This window comes from Lasiodiplodia theobromae, assembly GCF_012971845.1.
Source record: "Lasiodiplodia theobromae strain AM2As chromosome Unknown scaffold_7, whole genome shotgun sequence".
Lineage (NCBI taxonomy): Eukaryota > Fungi > Ascomycota > Dothideomycetes > Botryosphaeriales > Botryosphaeriaceae > Lasiodiplodia > Lasiodiplodia theobromae.
This window is the reverse complement of record NW_023336563.1, coordinates 798,939-818,712: the sequence shown is the minus strand read 5'-3', so window position 1 is coordinate 818,712 and position 19,774 is coordinate 798,939. Positions and strand designations below refer to the sequence as shown.

The 19,774-nt window shown below is 58.1% G+C and overlaps 8 protein-coding genes across 8 annotated transcripts; 6 read left to right on the top strand and 2 right to left on the bottom strand.

Moving 5' to 3' along the window:
- Positions 1 to 253: 253 nt before the first annotated feature.
- LTHEOB_2911 (reverse transcriptase) lies at positions 254 to 1,144 on the top strand (the record flags this gene model as incomplete). The annotated part of the gene is made up of 2 exons (XM_035511776.1): positions 254 to 726; positions 799 to 1,144. The coding sequence occupies 2 exons, from the start codon at positions 254 to 256 to the stop codon at positions 1,142 to 1,144; spliced, it is 819 nt and encodes a 272-aa protein (XP_035363637.1).
- A 1,194-nt stretch (positions 1,145 to 2,338) lies between these two features.
- On the top strand, positions 2,339 to 3,254 carry LTHEOB_2910 (Ribonuclease h; the record flags this gene model as incomplete). Its single annotated transcript, XM_035511775.1, has 2 exons — positions 2,339 to 2,367; positions 2,426 to 3,254. The coding sequence occupies 2 exons, from the start codon at positions 2,339 to 2,341 to the stop codon at positions 3,252 to 3,254; spliced, it is 858 nt and encodes a 285-aa protein (XP_035363636.1).
- An 808-nt stretch (positions 3,255 to 4,062) lies between these two features.
- Positions 4,063 to 5,704, top strand: LTHEOB_2909 (Succinic semialdehyde dehydrogenase; the record flags this gene model as incomplete). The annotated part of the gene is made up of 2 exons (XM_035511773.1): positions 4,063 to 4,176; positions 4,226 to 5,704. The coding sequence occupies 2 exons, from the start codon at positions 4,063 to 4,065 to the stop codon at positions 5,702 to 5,704; spliced, it is 1,593 nt and encodes a 530-aa protein (XP_035363635.1).
- Positions 5,705 to 8,243: 2,539 nt separating this feature from the next.
- On the top strand, positions 8,244 to 9,305 carry LTHEOB_2908 (uncharacterized protein; the record flags this gene model as incomplete). The annotated part of the gene is made up of 1 exon (XM_035511772.1): positions 8,244 to 9,305. The coding sequence occupies one exon, from the start codon at positions 8,244 to 8,246 to the stop codon at positions 9,303 to 9,305; it is 1,062 nt and encodes a 353-aa protein (XP_035363634.1).
- Positions 9,306 to 9,736: 431 nt separating this feature from the next.
- On the top strand, positions 9,737 to 10,834 carry LTHEOB_2907 (uncharacterized protein; the record flags this gene model as incomplete). Its single annotated transcript, XM_035511771.1, has 1 exon — positions 9,737 to 10,834. One exon carries the CDS (start codon positions 9,737 to 9,739, stop codon positions 10,832 to 10,834), a length of 1,098 nt encoding a protein of 365 aa, XP_035363633.1.
- A 1,511-nt stretch (positions 10,835 to 12,345) lies between these two features.
- On the top strand, positions 12,346 to 13,847 carry LTHEOB_2906 (Integral membrane protein; the record flags this gene model as incomplete). Its single annotated transcript, XM_035511770.1, has 4 exons — positions 12,346 to 12,561; positions 12,610 to 12,646; positions 12,700 to 13,174; positions 13,247 to 13,847. The coding sequence occupies 4 exons, from the start codon at positions 12,346 to 12,348 to the stop codon at positions 13,845 to 13,847; spliced, it is 1,329 nt and encodes a 442-aa protein (XP_035363632.1).
- Positions 13,848 to 14,609: 762 nt separating this feature from the next.
- LTHEOB_2905 (Glycoside hydrolase family 3) lies at positions 14,610 to 17,348 on the bottom strand (the record flags this gene model as incomplete). The annotated part of the gene is made up of 5 exons (XM_035511769.1): positions 14,610 to 15,034; positions 15,096 to 15,666; positions 15,757 to 16,605; positions 16,797 to 17,152; positions 17,285 to 17,348. The coding sequence occupies 5 exons, from the start codon at positions 17,346 to 17,348 to the stop codon at positions 14,610 to 14,612; spliced, it is 2,265 nt and encodes a 754-aa protein (XP_035363631.1).
- A 1,268-nt stretch (positions 17,349 to 18,616) lies between these two features.
- On the bottom strand, positions 18,617 to 18,979 carry LTHEOB_2904 (Dihydroorotate dehydrogenase; the record flags this gene model as incomplete). Its single annotated transcript, XM_035511768.1, has 1 exon — positions 18,617 to 18,979. The coding sequence occupies one exon, from the start codon at positions 18,977 to 18,979 to the stop codon at positions 18,617 to 18,619; it is 363 nt and encodes a 120-aa protein (XP_035363630.1).
- Between the last annotated feature and the right edge of the window lie 795 nt (positions 18,980 to 19,774).

Here is a 19,774-nt window from a genome sequence, read left to right as displayed (position 1 = left end):
CGTGCCTGCCCAATCTGCCATGTTCCTGCCTGTTCTGCGCAGCGGCGCGTTCTGTGTTGACGTGTGGTGGCGTTGTCGTGGAGACGCGTCGGCGGGTCGGCCGCTGTGGGAGGTCGCATAAAACACCGTCGCACCCTCGACCCTCTCTCTCTCCCCCACGACTTCCTGTAACCATGGCATACACGGAAGACATTTTCGATGAGTATGAGCGCTCCCTTCCCCATGGAAAGACCTGGATAACACCTACACCAGCATGAGCGCCGACGAGATCACCCGGGTCGCGCGCCGGCGTCGCCCGGCGCAGACGAAGAGGCAGCAGCACGACGCGCGGATGCGAAAGCGCGAGCGAGAGGGGTTCGGCGCCAATCACTCGGTGAGGGGTGACATGGCGGACCTGAACTTCGACGTCGTCAAGCACAACCCGGTCGACGCGAAGCGGACGGCGATGCGGGTCCACGAGCAGCCGCCGGACGACGAGACGATCGCCTTGTTCACCGACGCCTCGCTTAAACGCGCGCAGGTAGGAGGACTGGGTGTCGTTCGAGTCGAGCCGCGCGATCCTGCTGCTCAACAGGGCGCTACGCCGGGTGCCGCCGATGATGGTGGCGACAAGGCGAGCAAGGCTTATCGGCTGAAGGTCGTGACGTCGAGCTTGTTCTTGGCTAGGCATCGCCCGAGCGACTGCCCCATCAAGGTCCCGGTGCTGGATTCGGAGGAGGTCGAGCTGTAAGTCCTTTTTCCCTTTTTCTTTCCCCTTCCCTTTCGACCAAAGAGATGCTCTGATGTCCTGGTTCGCAGGATGGCCGACCTGAAGGCCTTCAAGTACGCCTGCTACGAGGTGGAAGCCAGGAAAAGCCGCGGTCTGACTACTCGCCGCGTGTGGATCTTCGGCGACTGCCTGGATGGCTTGGACAAGGTCCGCCTCTACAAAGCGGGTGATTCCGCGTGGGAGCGCCACCGCTACGCCTACATCCTGCGGCAGATCTTGGAGTGCGCCCGGAAGCTCAAGGAGCTTGGAGTGTACGTGAAGTGCCACTGGGTCCCTGGTCACGCGGGGGTTCCTGCCAACGAGTGCGCGGATTACGTCGCCGGCAAGGTCGCTGCTGGTGAGAAGTGGACTTCCCAGCGCGTCTACCGGTTTTAATCCCACCGCCTCCCACATGATCGTACACCTCCCTGCTTTTCCTTTGAGCCGCTCCTGGGGTGGGCGCACAGCAGCTCCTTCATGGCTCTCCTTCGAAACCGGACCCGTTCATCGCCGCTCCGGTCGCGCCTGCGCAGCTTTCGGCTTACCGACGCGCAGCGGGCTTGACACCTCTTGCTGTGGCTTTGAAATCTGCGTTGCTCTACTACTGCTTCCTGACTAACGGCGCGCCGGTGGCCTGGTTGTCCCTCGTTGGTGGCAATGGTTTACCGGAAGTCGTGCGCGCTCTATCTTCATCCCGCTGTGAGGTCCCCATTGCCTCCCCCTCTCCCCTCTCCCCTCTCCCCTCTCCTCCCTCCTCCCTCCTCCCTCCTCCCCCATCCCCTCCCACATCCTTTACTTTTCTGCCTCCCTGCACTCTAATGCTTTGGCTTTCCTGCCTTTACTCCCCTCTTCATTTCCCCAAACTAATGTGTAATGTGTAGTAGAAGGCCGGGGCAGCCTCGCTATTGCCGAATGCCCGGTGGCTGGATGGGCTCGAGAAGGGATGAGGTTCACTGGATTGCTTTACATTTTTGGTCAGGTCCCCCCCTCTTCTCCCCTTTAATGTTTAATAGTCATGTCTAAGTCACTCTTAGATTCGACGCAGCAAGGGTCGGGGATACCCGCAAATCCCGGTGGATGGTTGGCCGGAGGACAGGATATCTGGTTGGATGCGGGATTGGCGGGAGGCGCAAATGGAGACAACTACTTTCATTTGTGGGGTTCTTGAGCGGTAGTACTTACAAGAGCTGGATGGGTAATGTCCTGGGATCTTGGGAAGGCCGGTAAAACAAAAGCGAGAGGCTGGCAGCTCTGGAGGATTGTAATCCAGGTCGCGGTCAAGGCGCGACATGTTTGCTTGAGGGCTTTATATAGAAAATCTGCAACTTCAACTATCGTAATGAGCTGCCAGGTGCAATGATTAGTGAATGCTAAACAGTTCGAGCCGTATGGACAGGTGCAATTCCTACCGCTTCGGAATATGTCAGGTTCTCCAAATCGAGACTTCGTGATAGCGGTGGAGCGACCCGGCACGGTGTTGCAGCGCCGGACAGCGCGCACAGACCAGGTGCCTGTTGCGTGCAAGAATATATTGCTCAGCGCGGGCGCGTCTTCACTTCACCCGAAACACCGCAAACCACCAAAGACACAATGGCCACCGCTAAAGAGCTAAATGAGTCGTAAGCCCGCATCATCTCAAACCCATCTAAAGGGAGTTTTTAATCTACACATAGCAAGAGCACAAACACAAAAGCGACGGTACCTCGAAGACCTCTATGAAGAGGAGCGGGACAGGCGGTCCTGGCAGTTCCCAGAAGACACACCAGCAACGCACACCAACCAGCTGAAGCACGGGGCTTCACCTGGCGATTTCATGGTGCTCGGCGGCCAGGGTGTCGTGCGTCCGCTGTACGAGGCGTACGAATACGCCAGGCTCGAGTACGAGCGTCCAGACCGCCGGCGCCTCTCATACTGGACCGACGCGTCCTGCAGCCATGTACATCCCGACTCTTCAAAACCAGAAAACCGCGAATGGCGGTGGCACGCGACGGCGGTCGTGGGCCGCGAGGACTTTTGCGCAACCGGCAGCCTGGACTGGACGCACGACACCGGCCTCTACCGCCCTCGTCCGCAGAAGAGCGAGGTGATGGAGTTCCGCGCGCTCGACGCGGCGCTCGGCCGGGCGATGCAGAAGCTGCAGCGCGACCACATCGCGCTTGGCGGCCGCCGCGCTGGATGGGACACGTTCGCCGCCTTCACCGACAACATGCACAACATCAATATCATCGCGCATTTCCGCCGGCGTGACCGCGAGCACATGGCCAAGCCTTACGCGCCCGTCATCCTATCCATCCTCGCGAAGGTCCGATTCCTGGTTCTCCACGGCGTCGGGGTGCAGCTGCACTGGGTGCCGGCTCACGTTGGCATTGAGGGCAATCATCTTGCGGACGCGAAGGCGAGGGAGACTGCGTGGTTTGGGCAGGAGTGGGCGGCTGCTGATCGTTCCGTGGCTTGGATCCAGTCCCGGGCGGATGGCAGCGAGCCCACGGCTGTCATGCTTGTGTAGTGGCTTACAGATTGGTGCTGCAGCTGATAGCTAGCGCGAAGAATAGCAGGGCTCTAGAACATAGCTTAGAAAAATAACATACGTGGGTAGTTGAAGCTATCGTCCGGATGTGTATGTAGAATTTTTAATTCGACATTCTCGTCCGGACGATAGCTTCAAGTACCCATGACATGAGCAAAAAAAAAAAACAAATCCACGCTAGCCATCGGCTGCCAGAGGGGACTGTACAAACAGATGCCCTGATGGTGGATGCCTGGCCTGGCGGGAAGGCGCGGGCTGTGGTTCTCCATTTCAAAGCATTTCTGGGGATCTTCCGTGGATTACCAAGGCTCGCCGAGTCCCGGAACGAGTGGCAAGAGGTGGTGATAGAGGGATGGAGTTGAGGTAGGTCGAAATAGCGCTTCTCCGACACCGGCGGCCCGTGCACGGTTCGACGACCCCACAACGAACTCGCGCGTCGCCGCTGTTGACGCTGACAAGGCCCATCTCCGCCATTGACGCGCCCCGCAATGCGATACACTGAAGGCGAGAGCTCGCGCAGCTTCAAAACCACGCCCTGCCGCTCCCGCTGACCAAAATTTCGCTTTCTTTTCGTCCGACTATTACTGATCCGCGCGTCAGCAGAAGCCCGAGAAATTCCAAACGTCATTATCCGTCATCGCAGCTCCCCGCATCTCGCCGCTGCAGCTTTCCCGCCGTCGAATCAGAAGCCCGAGCTCCCGTCAAGCTCCGAGCTTCTTTTCGCCGCCATCACATCTTCTCCCACTCTCGACGCTCGCCGAGTCCTCCCCGCACTACATAATACACCATGAGGCCCATTCTCGCATTCGCAGCAAGAACCGCCGTCCGCTCGCGCTTCAACCCCGTTTCTTTCCCCGTCCTCCGCTCAAGAACATACGCAATGGGTCACAACATCCCTCCGGTGAGTCGAGCGACTTTTCTGCAGCCAGGCATTGGCTGACTCATGGCAGCTCAGCGACAAGTCGCTCCTCAAGACCAAGACGTACATCAACGGCGAATGGGTCGGCGCAGCCTCAGGCAAGACCTTCGAGGTCACCGATCCCTCGACCGGCGCTGTTATCGCTACCCAGCCCGAGATGGACAAAGCAGACACCCAGAAGGCCATTGACGCCGCCGCAGCCGCCCTGCCCGCCTTCAGCAAGCTCACCGGCCGCGAGCGCGCCCGCCTGCTGCGCAAGTGGTACGACCTGATGATCGAGAACGCCGACGACCTGGCCAAGCTCATAACATGGGAGAACGGAAAGCCGCTGGCGGACGCGAAGGGCGAGGTTACCTACGCCGCGAACTTCTTCGAGTGGTTCTCTGAGGAGGCGCCGCGCGTCTACGGCACCAGCATCCCCTCGACCGTTGCCGGCAACCGCGTCTTCACCCGCAAGGAGCCTGTCGGCGTGTGCGGTCTGATCACGCCCTGGAATTTCCCCGCCGCCATGATTACCCGCAAGATCGGCCCTGCGCTGGCAGCCGGCTGCACCGTCGTCGCGAAGTCGCCCGGCGAGACCCCGTTGACGGCCGCCGCCATTGCTGAGCTCGCTCACCGCGCCGGCATCCCCAAGGGCGTCGTCAACTTCGTGACTGCACTGCACAACACGCCCGAGGTCGGCGAGGTCATCACCACCTCGCCCATCGTCAAGAAGGTCTCGTTCACCGGTAGCACCAACGTCGGCAAGCTCCTCATGAAGCAATCAAGCAGCACGCTTAAGAAGCTGTCCTTCGAGCTCGGCGGCAACGCACCCTTCATCGTCTTCGACGACGCGGACCTCGACACCGCCGTCACCGGCGCCATCGCCAGCAAGTTCCGCAGCTCGGGCCAGACGTGCGTGTGCGCGAACCGCATCTACGTGCAGCGCGGCATCTACGACAAGTTCGCCACCGCCTTCGCCGAGAAGGTCAAGCACTTCAAGGTCGGCGGCGGCTACGATGAGGGCGTCACGCACGGCCCGCTCATCCACGACCGCGCGGTCGGCAAGGTCGCTCAGCACGTCGAGGACGCGGTCGCGCACGGCGCCAAGGTGCTCATCGGCGGCCAGAAGCTGCCCGAGCTGGGCGACAACTTCTTCCAGCCCACGGTGCTCCGCGACGTCACCACCGACATGCGCATCGCCCACGAAGAGACGTTCGGCCCCGTCGCCGGCCTCTTTCCCTTCGACACCGAGGCTGATGTCGTGCGTATGGCGAATGACACCGAGGTCGGCCTGGCTGGCTACTTCTTCAGCAAGGACGTCCAGCGCGTGTACCGCGTCGCCGAGGCGCTCGAGGTCGGCATGGTTGGCGTCAACACTGGCATTATCTCTGACCCGGCTAGTCCGTTTGGTGGTGTTAAGGAGAGCGGCTTCGGGCGTGAGGGCAGCTTTTTGGGTATTGAGGAGTACGTCGTTACGAAGACTATTACGCTTGGTGGTATGGGTCAGCCGCTGCAGGGTTCGTCGTAGGGAGGGTGAGGTAGCTGTGGCGTGAGGGGGATTAGACTGGAAGATACCATGATTATGGCCTGCAAGGGTCCAAGGAGGTATAACGGGAGATGGAAAATGTGGATATCATGCACACGAGGCGTCCGAGGCTTTGGTGGACTTGGCATAGTTTTTTCGTTTTTGAACAAGGCAATTTTATGGTTTGAGATATGACTATCATGGATTTGGGGACACTGTGATGATCGATGGGAGAATGATGATGTGTGGATAGCCATCCTGGCTGCTCGAACTAAGAGAGGGGGGTTATGCACGGTGAGCAACTGCTGACTATGTATATCTCACCTTCTCTGGTATGCGTGACGGGCTGAATATCCTGGCATCGAGGTTCTGCACCGGACTCGGCCAAGATTGGCCATTCTCTCCCAAGGTCATCGGCATCATTGTCTTCTTTGCTCTTTCCCTCCTGCTCGCCATATCTGTGATTGGTCACACTGCTGCTTGGATGCCAACGCCGTAAGATCTTTATGGAATGGAAACAAAGAAGAGAGATGGCGAGCTCCCTCGTTGTCATCTACACGGGTATGTCTGGCCGTCTGGCCTTGTATGGCCTCGAGGGGCATTGAATCTAGGCATCCGTCCTTGAAGAGGTCGTCAAAGAGTTCCGCATCGCCCTCCGATGTTTGGCGGGCGGGTTGCGGGGTTTGAGCGGGGTTCGGACAGGTCTTCCTTGACCCAATTCGTGCAGTGGTGTCCAGAGAATGGGTGGTTTCAACCATGGAGGGCTTGTATGGTTGGTCGTCGGCGTCAGCAGGAGGCCTTTTCGTTCTGCTGTACCTGAGACGGCGGCAGTGCTTCGCATCACTTTTCTCTCAACCTGACATGCGGGCGGGCAGGCGGGATGGGTGGAGGGACAGCTGTCTTCCAATACTCATTGATCCAACTGTGCAGGAGTCGAGCAATGTCGACGTCTTGCGGTTCACGGCTGGGCTTCCTGGTGGAGCGGGCTCAAGATTGCGTGGATGAGCTTACCCTCGATATCAGGCGACTATCCTGCGCCTAGGTCGTTGGTCGCGATCAACGGCCTCAGCTGTCTTGTGGAACTTCTCGGCGGCGGGCCGCCTGGGTATCTCTGTGGCTGCGGAGGTCGGAGTGAGCGTCGGACATGGCGCGTAGGAGCTTGTGAGGGAGCGCGGAGGAGCAGGTAATTTGTCTGTACTTCGGCCATGGCTTTCGGTGCATCTGGGAGCAGCGTCAGTTGGCTTTAGTGGCGTTGCGTGGCGGGAAAGATTGGCTTGGTTTGGAGTGCGGCATGGATGGGCGGAGCGAAGACTTGATGGGTGGCTGGTGTAGGTAGAGACTTGAGCGCGAGGCGCCTGAGACGAGGGGAGCTTTGGCACTGCGCGTGACTTGGAGAGTATTCTAGCTCGAAGAGGGCGATGGGAATAAGGAAGGGGCTGCGTGGGCTGGCGCGGCTGTGGGTGTGAGCTGACGCAGCCGGGTGGATCGTGTCGAGGGTGATGAACATCTTATAGCAATTCATGTGTCCAGGGAAAGGACAGAGCATCCAGTGCTATGCTCCACGTCTCTCTGGTGCGACTCTAACTGTTCTTGAGGCGCGCATTGGTGCGCGCGGATGAGGATGTGGAAGTGTCTGAAGTCGGCCAGCGGCCTCCGTCCGGCACCGGCACCAGTGAAGGAACGCTCCTCAGCGGCTTGCGGACACGGTCGCAAGATGACATGACGGCGTATGGCGGGTATGGAGCGGTGGAAATCATATACTAGTGGATAATTTATGTGGGGTATATAAACTAAACAGCGAGCTTCTCTTGTCACCGAAAGGTACCGAAAGGTAAAAAACCACTTAGCAGATTTGTGAGGGTTTCCTAGGAGCTTACGCACCGCTGCCGAGAGCCGCATCAGGTTCAAGGTTCGATTTCGGGGAGTGTGCCGCTAGGTTTTTGCCATTTGCTTTTTTGCCATTTGTTTTGTTACTATGTCAGGCAACACTGCCCAAAACGGCAGCCGCGCGTGTACCATGGCTTTCCACACGAGTCTATCAGTTACGACGAGCCAATTCCCCACACTGTAACGAGTCTTACGTCTTTTCTAAGTATTCATATACCATAGTGGCGACTCTGGATTTTCAGGTTGAGAAGATGCGTTGAAGTGCATCTGACGCCCTGTGGTCGAGATATTTCTGCTACACTAAGCTTCAGAGCTTCTCATTGGTGTTCCAACCATCCCAATCGAGTAGCATCAATCAGGTAGTCTAGATATAAGCACAGCATGAAGTACTTGTATGTTTTGCTGTCTCCCATGTTTTCGATGCCTTGAGTATGGAAGTGTTCGTCATATGGGAGACTGGCCCAGGTGAGGTGAGGCATTATCCAAATGAGAGACGCGCGCTGTGTGCCAGAAATGAAGCACGCACGCGACCAGATCTTCCACAGCCATCCACCATGGGCCGTAATGCTTAAATGCCCAAACTTCGTCCAACTCTCTACAACCACGCCGTCCGCCCACCGTTCAGACAGCCTCTTGCGCGGACACCAGCATCACCATGAGCTTCCTCAATATTCCTCCTCCTCCTCCTCCTCCTCCGCCGCCGCCGCCGCCGCCGCCGCCGTCTTCACCACCACCGCCACCGCCTCCTCCTCCTACTCCTCCTCCGCGCCCGCCGAGATATTCCGTCACGCAGCTCAGCGAACGCGAGCTGCCGTACGGCTCGGCGCCAGCGCCCCCCGTCCGCGGCCGGGTCATCATCCAAGAGCGGGCGCAAGCCCTCGCGCACGGCATCGCCAGCAGCGCCGCGCCCGACCCCGCCGACCGCACCATGTCGTTCTTTTCGGACGGCTCCTGCTCGCGCGCGTACAACGTACACGCCGAGGGCTACGCCAGCGCCGCCTTCGTCCACAAGCTGCCGCAGCAGGCCGACCAGGAGCAGCAGGCGCAGCAGCAGAAGCAGGACGAGGACGAGGACGACGAGGACGAGGGCCGCTGGATCGGCCACGGCCACATGCTGCCGCCCGACACGTGCCGCGACAGCAACAACGCCGAGCTGTGGGCCGTCGCGCTCACGCTCGAGTTCATCGTGCGGTGCCTGGCAGCAGCCGGCCTGCAGCCCGCCTACGCCGCCGTCGCGCTGTTCAAGATCCTGACGGACAGCAAGCAGGTCCTGCGCTGGCTGCAGGGCCGCACCGACCTGATCGACGACGGCGGCTCGGGCACCGCCTGCGAGGGCGCCGACCCCGAGGCCCTGCGCAGGGTCCTCTACTACGACGCGGCGCTGACACTGCTGCTGGACAAGGCGGTCGAGTACCGTTGGGTGCCTGCCCACTCGGGAGTGCCGGGCAATGAGGCGGCGGATAGGCTGGCAGGGGCCTTCCGCCCTGATGTCCTCTTGCCGCTGAAGTACAGGTTGCCGCCGGTCGCCGTCGTGAGGGCCGCCATGGGTAGGTGGAGGCCGTACAGGAAGCTGCGGGTTCTCGCCGTGCGGCTGGGCCGCATCAACGCCGCCATCGCCCTGTCGACGTCGGATGGGCAGAAGAAGGGCCTGCTGGAGGCGCAGAGGAATGTGGAGAGGGAGATTGAGGAGGTCCGGGAGCAGATTGCGGAGGAGTAGGTAGATGACGAATGAGACGCTTGCTTGCGGCGGGAGAGTTTGGATGATTAATGCTTTACTGATATGTGAACTTATATTCTCCCATGCTATGGGTATATGAAGCTATCGTCCGGACGTGAGTGTAGAATTAGTAATTGTACACGCACATCCAGACGATAGCTTCAACTCCCTATATATGTTGTTTGACTTAATGCAATGAAGTGTGTTCGAGGTAGTACTACCAGACCTTGATTGACTGTTTATCATTAAGAACTTCCATTTCCCAAGAGGGAGGGTAGCCCATGGCGATGGTTGCAGAAGTGGTTTTCACGGTGGACATTCACAGCCCGGGCAGCTGGAAGGGTCATGCGCCTAGACAGAGCGGATTTTATATCGACGCGGGACTCCATCCCTCCACCACCACCACACCTGCCTCCCGCCGACCATCCAACATGGCAGAGGCGTCGGGCTCCCCGTCCCCAGGAGCGCGCGATCCTCCCAACTCATCGTCATCAGCGCCAGCGCCCAGCACACCAATCCCCGACGGCACCGAAGAGCCGCCCGTCTCCGCAAGCAAGTCACGCCGTCGCCGCGGCAAAAAGAAGAAGAAGAAGAACGCTCGTAGCTCTTCCACGCGAGACATCGGAAGCGACACCGAGAGCCCGACGACTCTCCACGCGCAGGATTCCACACAGCTTGCCGATGCTTCTTCTTCCCTAGGAGTCGAAGCGCAAGAAGAACAAGAAGAGCGAGAGCCGCCCCCAGCGCCACCACCACCCTCGCCCATCTCCCACGGCCAATGGTCGCCACCTCTCCCGCCCCTCGGCAAACTCCAAGGCAAAGTCGTCATCGAACCCAACAAAGCCATCGCCGCCCAGTTCGCGCAGACGTACAGCGACCGCCGCTCCGACGCCAGCATCCTCCCCATCTTCACCGACGGCTCCGCGTCCTACATCATCAACAACGACGCCAAAGACCGCTTCTGCAGCGCGTCCACCGTCTTCCGCGCACACCCCACCAGCGACGCCTGGATCGAGCGCGGCTACCCGCTGCTCCTCGCCACGGACAGCCTGAACGCCGAGGTCTACGGGCTCGGGCGGGGTCTGCGCGACGGTAGGGACTACGTGCGCGCGCACCCAGAGATGGGGATACGCACGCTGCTCGTCTTCACCGACGTGATGAAGTTCCTGGAGATGCTGCCGCGGATCGAGGCGGGCGAGTGGGACGTCGTCAAGCGCGGGTACGTGGAGGAGTTTTTGGCGCTCGACGCGGAGTTGGCCGGGGATCAGATGGGGGTGAGTGTCGAGTATCATTGGGTGCCCGGGCATAGTGGGGTCGAGGGGAATTATCGCGCGGATCGCGCGTCGAGGAGGTGCAGGCCGGATGTCAAGTATCCGCACGTCTTTCAGACGCTGCCGTTCCCGAGTCGGGAGGAGCAGTTGCTTAATCAGCAGGCGAAGTTGGAGAGGAAGAGGAAGCACGAAGAGGATGTGAGCCGGGCAATGTCTAAGAGGAGCAAGAAGAGGGCGAGGGAGGAGGAAGAGACTTGAGATACCATGGCCGTACGGCAATGTGGAAGGCCCCAGGCGTAATCATGCCTCAACTCTTGCTGTTTTGAAAAATAAAAAAAAAAAGCAACATATGTGGGTAGTTGAAGCTATCTTCCTGACGCGTTTGGGGAATTTTTAATTCTACATTATCGTACGGACAATAGCTTCAGCTACCCATGGTATGAGAGAATTATGAAATTTACACTATTCTTCGGCTAAAATACTTCTTTGTACATCAAAAGGTTGGCGCAGAAGAAAATTCAAAACGACCATCTCATCGCCATGCGCATCATCTCTAAGCTTTTCGATCCTCGATCCGATCGCCCGGGTCGATCCGTTGGCGATCATGGGGTCCTCGACCGTTGTCCTGGGCCGGTCTCTGACAGTACTCCGAGGGTGTAACGCGAGCACACGACCTTCTTTCTCGATACGTCTTTGGTATTTAGGTTGCATTAGCGTATGTATTGCTGGTGGCTCGATGTCCTGGTGCAGCGGGCAAACAGCTGGTCGATCCCGTTCCTGATGGATTGTGGAGGAGTAGGTAGAGGGTGCATGAGACACTTGCTTTGAGAGAGTCTGGATGGACACTTTACAGCTACAGAGGTGTTGCTATTGAAGGATAGTGTGAACTCGTTTTTTTAGTCATGCTGTGGGGAGCTGAAGCTATCGTCCGGATAAGAATGTATTATTGTTAATTGTACATGCACATCCGAACGATAGCTTCAGCTCCCCACATATGTTGCTTTTCGTAAAGAAAATTGCCGAAGCATAATTACGCCATATTTCAGGGATTTTCTATTCTTAGCTGGAGTTTTCCGCTTTAATACCCCTCTATAGTGCTCCACTGCATACTCTTTTATTGGGTGTGAGCTCACTGATGTGCCGGGCTTGAGATGTTCCGCGTAGATACTGGCTTGTGTGCATGTTCCTCCTCAACACACACAATTGCCGACCTGACTGCGGGGTATGCTGCGAAAACTCCGGCTCCATCACCACCATTAGGTACCAGTGATACCGTTTGACCCCCCACTTCTTGCCACTGATCTACGTACGCGTCAGGTCTCGTATAGTGGTATTAAGGCTCCGGGTCCCGTATTCGGTCTGTGTGCTTACCTAAGAATAGCTAGTGATCCCCTCTAGCCCGACGCTAACGCCTCTAGTATATTAGTTATGGCGCTATTTAACGGTTTTAGCAGCCACCGCTAACCAATGAAAGAACGGCTCTATCTACGGCCTTAAAGGGCGTGGAAATTGAGGGGTGATGATCGTTTTCGGGGTCTGATTGACTGATGCTTGAGTCGCGTCGTCGGGGCGAAGGAAGCAAATTCCCTGATCCTCTGACTAGTGGTGGAAACGCACGCCTACTCGCCTTTCTGTTAATTAAGCGCCGGTTTTCCTTAGCAGCCATTTTTCTCGTTTATTCCTCCTCTGACACCGACCAGCCAAGCGGACAGTTCACGACACCCCGCCCGGTCCTGCGACTACGGAGTCGAATACGCACTGCACGGAGGATGGGCGGCGGCCTCAGCCCTCCACTGACCCTCCTCCTCGCATGGGCGATCGATCGGGAGAGGTATCCATATGGTGCGCGGCATGGCCACTTCATCATCATCTTGATGGCCGTGTCGCTTTTCATTACTCTCGTTGTAATCGCTTTGAGGTTGTGGGCGCGCTGTAGGATCAGACGCAACGCTGGGCTGGATGACTGGCTGATCGTGGCTGCAGTCGTAAGTGATTTCTGGAGAGCATCATCTATAGTTTCTAACGAAAGGCAGCCGATCCTTCTTGGCTACGATGCTTGCCATGTTTTAGGTATACACGACCCCTACTTTCAACGACCGCCTCGCTCTAACCATTACATTTAGGCTACTTTCTTTACGGTCTAGACCGCCACATCTGGGAGTTGACGACCGAACAAGCCATTCATAGCCGCATGGTTACGTGGTGTATAGCCGTCAGCTACATGCTAATCACGGCGCTAACCAAGATCTCGATTCTGACATTCTACCGGCGCTTAAGTCATGGCACCTACACCACGTCTTGGATCTGGACCGTGCGCGGCTTCATTGCCTTCGTCGCTGCTCTAGCGGTCACCTTTGCTATTCTACTCTGCGCCGGCTGCCGGCCGTTCAAGGCCTTTTGGCTCAGGGTGAACATAGAATGGGTCATGAACAACGAGTACACCTGCTTCAACGAAGGCGTCAACTTCATCATTTTCGCCGTCATCAACGTCATCACCGACGCAGCCGTCTGCATCCTCCCGCTACTCGTCCTGCGCCGGCTACAGATGCCAAAAAGGCAGAAATGGGCCCTGAGCGCGCTCTTCGGCATCGGATTCTTGTAAGCACACCCCGGTCAAGCCTCTCTTCCGCCCAAAACCAGACCACTGACACCCCCTTTCCCCCGCACTAGCCTCTGCTTCTGCGGCATCATGCGCCTGGTCTGGCTCTACATCGTCTACTACACGACGTACGACCTGACGTGGACGACCAACTACATCTTCTCGTGGACGCTGGTCGAGACGCACTTCTCCATCGTCTGCGCGTCGGCGCCGGCCTTGAACGTCTTCTTCCGCCGCATCCTGCAGGCCACGACGCACCGCGATCCGAACAGCAACCCCTCGCACCAGCGCAACGTGTACAGCACCATCGGCAGCGGCTCTGCTGTTGGTGGTAGTCGTCCTCGGCTCAACGACGACGGCGGCGAGAGCGGTGAGAGTGGTATTTATATGGCCGACATGATCGCGTACAAGGCGGCCAAGGCGGAGGCGAAGAGGAGGGAGAGGGCGTCGTCGCTGTTCTCGGTGTCGGAGGAGAACGGCAAGGATGAGGGGAGCAGCAGAAGAGGAAGTTCGATGACGGTTACGCACGAAGAATTGGACGCGGATAGGGTAGCGAGAGAGAGCGATGATACACTGCCGGCGGTTGAAGAAGAGCAACCGCGGAGTAGCAGAGGGAGCACCGACAGCATACTAGAGACGCATCACGTTGTTGTTGGAGGATTAGGTAAATGAGAGAAAGCTTTTTCTTCACCGCCTCCGTTGGCTGTAGACGCCTCATGTCGTATATTTTCTCCGCCCAAACGCCACAACCACGTGGAAGCCCGCATTCTTAGCGTGGATAAGTAGCGAGATCGGCCGATCCTACGGTAGAGGATGTAACGGCTGGGCTGGGGCTCGCTTGGATCTGTCTTCCTAGCTGCAGATCATCCGGCTTGCTGCTATTATTGCTTCCATGGTTCCATCACGAGGCCGACACACAGGGCGGATGCTCGTCTGTCCAAACGCAATCGCGCGGGCAATTGTCCTAATTTGAGATTGCATAAGCAGGTCAGGCGCACGATTAGTACTGGACGATCAATTGATCGAACTACTAAAGTAGGTAGGATGGTGAGAAAAAAAGGGACGGGTGTTGGAAAAAAATAGGGGTAGCGCGGTCAACACTATGGCCGGTGCTTTCCCACCTACCTTACTCGATATCTGACCTACATTTGGTCAGTCATAGCCAGTGCTCCGTACATTGAATCGCGTAGTTCACGCCATGTCTCACAAGAATTGCACGCGCCCAAAAGGACGGACAACCATCCGCCCTGCCGACACTTCAGCCGCACCCAGGCACACACAGTCGAGTTAGAGAACAAGCAGTAAAAAAGAAACCTCTAGCGCCACGTGGTGAAAGCATTTCCACCACGCCAAGCTTGCAGACCATCTAATCAGAAATGTCGACTTCTTTTTTATTTCTCTCGAAATGTCCGTTCTAGGTGTCCCAAGAAAAAATCAAACAACCAACACCCCCTCCAACCTCAAATCCCTCGAACTCGCCGCCACCGCGACCGCAAACTCGCCGGACGGCAGCACCCACTGCTGCTGCTCGACACTCCAGTAGCTAGCGTCCTTCTTCCTCAAAACAAACTCGACGGTGCCGCTCTCGCCCGCGCCCAGGGCGATCTTGTCGAAGCCGCGGAGCTGGCGCGGGGGCGCATCGGCGCTACCCTCCGGCAGCGAGAGGTAGAGCTGGACGACTTCGGCGCCGGCGACGTCGCCGGCGTTGGCGATGGTGGCCGTGACGGTGGCGAGCGGGGCGTAGAGATCAGAGACGGTCGAGGCGCCATGGCTGTAGGTGGGGGCGTAGCTGGAGGAGCTGTTGCCCGCTGCGGCGGCGGAAGTGACGGCGAGGTTGGAGTAGGTGAAGTTGGTGTATGCTGTGAGCTTTCAGTCAGCCATCTGTCCATCCATCCGGAGAGGGTACGGGGGTCCACTCACACAACCCAAACCCAAACTCAAACCTTGGCTCAATCCCCGCCTTATCAAAATGCCTATAATCAATATACAGCCCCTCCTCAAACCCATCATCCACATCCGGCCCATCGATCTTGACCCCGTAATCCGCCTCGGCCTTCGCAATCGTGTACGGCAGCTTCCCGCTCGGACTAACCTCGCCGTACAGCACATCCACCACCGCATTCCCCTGCTCCTGCCCGCCCAACCCCGCCCACACGACCGCGACGACGTTTTCATGCGATAGCACGCTTTCGAGAACGACGGGGCCCACGGAGTGCACGACGACGATGACGGGCTTCCCGGCGGCGGCGGTGGCGACGGCCGCGACGAGGTCGTTGCCGTGGTGCCACGGGTCGAGCGAGAGGCGGTCGCCCTCGCTGCCTTCGACGACGAGGTACCCCTCGCCGGCGTCGGACGTGATGAAGACGAGGGATGTGTCGGCGGCGGCGGCGGCGCTGGCGCCGGCGGTGGTGTCGTCGGTTGTTGAGGGGATGATGGTGGTGCCGTCGGCGGTGGCGCGGGTGGTGAGGGCGTCGAGGGGGGCGATGAGGTACTGGATGGCGGGTTAGCGTGCGGAGCGGGGAGATGGTTGAGGATGGGATGGGGTGGATGGTGGGTCAGGGTCTGATAGGTAGACACTTACCGGGAACTCAGCCGTGCCGGAACCCCAGCCCATGGCCAGGGTGCCGTTGTTGCACGCGCGGTCGACGCAGGCGTTCATGCCGTCGGGATTGACGATTGCGTCGTAGCCGATGACGGCCAGGCTCTTCGGCGCCTTGAGCGGCAGCGCCTTGTTCTCGTTCTTCAGCAACACGATGCCGTCCCTCGCGACGGCGCGGGCGATCTCGTTGTGCTGCGTCTGCGGCGCGGGGTAGCCGCCGGCCTGGCCGGGGGAGGCCCACGAGTTGAAGGTAACCTCCGGGTAGTCGGGCGTATCCTGGCCGACGGCGTACCAGCCGGCGAGGATGCGCAGGACCATGTCGTCGAGGCGGCCCTGGGTGACGTTGCCGGCCACCTCGATGGCGGCGGTCAGGTTGGCACCCCAGTACAGGCTGCCGGGGGTCTTGTTGTAGTCGGTGCCGGGCATGGACATGTCTAGACCGGCGTTGGCGGCTTCGACGGTGCTGTGCTGCGCGCCCCAGTCGGTCATGATGAAGCCCTGGAAGTCGAGCTCCTCCTTGAGAAGACCGTTCATGGCTTTGTCGTTCTCGCAGGCCCAGGTGCCGTTGAGCTTGTTGTACGAGCACATGAAGGACGTTGCTCCCGCCTTCACGGCATCCGCGAAGGGCCAGAGGTAGAGCTCGTGCATGGAGCGGTCATCGATGTTGGACGAGATGGTCGTCCGGTTCAGCTCTTGCTCGTTGCCGATGTAGTGTTTCGCGCACGCCTGCACGCCGCCATCCTGCATGCCAACGATCGTCTCGTGCATGGAGATACCGGCGAGGTAGGGGTCAGGCCCGAAACCCTCCCAGTTCCTACCGGCCTCGGGGTACTATTCTCCCATGTCAGCCGGAACATTCTCTGAAGAATCCAATTCGCCTAATCCCGGAAGCACTCCATTGGTTTCCCCCCATCCTCTCTGTCCGAAGCCACAAGACATATAGGAGCTGAGAGGGACCAGGGGGACCGATAAAGTAAAAAAAAAAAAAAAAAGACCCCTCTAAAAATAGAAACAGAACTCACCTTCCCCAACGCGCCCACAACGGGGCCCAACTGCACATGGATCCCCAACCCCTTGGCCTCCTTGCCGAGCGCCAGTCCGCGCTGGTAGATGAGCTCGCGGTCCCAGGTGCTGGCGGCCTGGATGCCGGCGGGCAGGGCGGAGACGTTGGCGGCGTAGCGTATGCCGAGCGGGCCGTCCTGCAGGCACAGGCTGGGGTACCCGATCTTGGGCACCGCGTACGTGTTGCCCACGCAGGGCCCGTTGCCCCACCCCACGCCCGTCACGATGCCGATCTTTTCGGTCTGGTTGAGCTGCGCGAGCGCCGCGCTGGCTTTGGTGTGGGCGGCGGCCCAGTCGATGTTGGGCGTGTGCGCGGCTGTTGGGTAGATGGTGTTAGTCTCGTGGATTTGCGTTTAAGCCCTTCAGTACTTGGGTCTTTTCCCTTCTCTTTTTTTTTCCTTTGTTGTTGACTTCTTGCAGTGTTGTTAGTGAGGATTGAGGAGCTTACTTTGAGCATTGGCGATGGTGGCGCCAGTGGTGGCGAGCGCCACAGCCGTGGATAAGCCTTTCATGCTGAAATATTATTCCTTGCGACTGAAGACACGGCTTGTAGGCGGACTAGGCTGGGCGGAGGAGGAGCACGTATATATACAGGCTGTCTTTCCCCTTTCAATGCGGCTCAATGAGTACCGCGGAATTGACTCTTCGGGCAAGCATGGTGCAAGGTTTTTGCCGACTCGCGGACCATGTGGAGTGGCCAAGTCATTGCCGCACGCGATGCGTCGAGACTCGCGTGAACAAAGGCCATTACTTCTGCGAGTCGAGCGGGGATCGGCAAATAAAATACCAGGGTGGCGGCGGGCGTGTGGAGGAAACGCCAAGCGAGCGGGAATGAGGCCAGGAGGTCTGGGCGGGCGTCGGTTGCGTTGCATTAATTGGTGGATGAATCGGAGCGGGACAGACCGTCCGCTGTGGAGCGGTGGTTTGGCGATGGGGTAAAAGGAGGGGCACCGCCGGAGCGTTTCTTGGACAGCCGTCGGCTTTGCCGGCAAGCAGGGGTGCGCCGAAATGCAATCTCCCACCTTAAAGCCTAAACTCGGCTGCCCTTCCGAATTCGTGTCCGGAGAGCCAATACCGCTCCGGAGCTGTTGTTTCGCGTGTTTCGACGACTCTTGGGTCATGTTTAAGCTTCAAAAAGACCGGCATGTTCAGGAAACAGCCGGTGAGACCGTCATGGTCCACACCAGACCAAAGACAATATAATGGATGCGAGCTCGTCACCTTTGGTCTTGCATGATATGCTCTGACACACATCCAGATACGACATTCCAATGGGACCGCTGTACTTACACACGTGTTTTGAACTCACCGCCGAATGCAAACCCACCGTACCGCATCAAAACGGCCATTGAGCGGACCCATATACAATATATTTCTTCTTAGCATCGCGACATTATGCTCGACGTTGTTAGTGAGCTAAGATGGATTCAGCGTCCGGTCTCTTCATCACCTCGACTGCTTCAGGAAGGACTGCGTACAACCGAGCTGGCCCGTACGTAAACTGAACAAACTGGATCATGCTGGTTTGTTGAAAGGCTGACCTTGCTCTTTCTCATGCTCCGTACCTGAACAAATACACTCTTTTCGCCATTGCCTTCGTCCGATTCCGTTTTAGCCTTCCGGACCACAACCACTGCCGAACTGCTCAATTGTTTCCATTTCCATCATGCGCATATCCCAATCCTGACCGGAAGAAAACCCAACAAGCAAACCCCAGCCCAAAATCCCGCACCCACAGTCCTTCCCATCCGCCCACCATCCCTCCTCCACCCCAATTCCATCACGCCCCCAACTCCCCCATCAACTTCGCATCCACCGTCTCCCACGACCTCGTCACCGCACCCAACGGTATCCCCGTCCCATAGACATGCGGAAACAGCGCCCCGCCGCGGCTGGCCTCCCACTTGACCGCGTCGCCCAGCTTGCCCAGGTCGACCTCGGCGACGACGAGGCCTTTCTGCCCGGCGAAGTATTTGTCGAACGTCTCTTTGACCGTGTCCGCCGCCGACAGGTGGATGTAGCCGTCCGTCAGGTCGATCGACGCGCCTGCGAAGGTGCCGCTGCGTTGCCAGGACGCCCATTGCTCGGCCGTGAGGATTTTGAAGGCGGTGGGGAAGGGGGCGGGCGTGGTGGTGGTGGCCATGGTTGGTGGATGTGGTTTGCGGTTTTGTTGGGTGGGAGGGTTGGGGTTGGTTTTTTCGTGGGGCGGCGTGGTGGAGGAAGACGCGTTTTTGTCGCGGTGGAGCGGGGGAGGGGCACGGCACGGCGCGTTGTCAGCGCGGCGGAGAAAGGCGATGCGCTTGGCGCTGATTGGTCGTAAAAATAAGCCTAGTTTGTATGCGCCTTCTTCAAGCCAGGGCCAATAGCATTGGGCTCGGTGTGATGTGGATCAAATTGAATATCCACGACGATTGACACGGGAGCCGCATGGCGTCTTTCCGTTTCGTTGTAGATGGCAATGGCAATGGCGATTGCAGGGTGCTGAGTGAGCGGCGCTGGCACAAACCGCCGGAAACGTACCGGCCACTCTTCCGCGCCTCCCTCTTCTCAGCGTTGTGGAGACTACTATTTATTGTAGCTGGAAGGAGGCAGACACGTTAACATATTCTTGAGTGATGCTTATAGGAACATAAAGAAGTGAGAGACGACTCAAGCACTTCTAAAGCTCAAGCAATTTCTCCCGAATCTCCTGCGCGTTTAAGATTCAACCTCTATGCCGTATCGCCTCCATCGTCTGACAAAGTGCTTCCTCAAGTCTCCATTTATTCAAGACATGTATCAGTTCTTAATTTGCCTATCCTCATTAACGCGTATATCTGCCCCGTTTCATTTCTTTTTCTTCAACGTCAGGTTTAACGCGAGTATATTTGCTCTTTTTAAAACACCAACTATGCAATCTATTTCATTCGGTATCATAGCATCAGTAGAACACATGTCT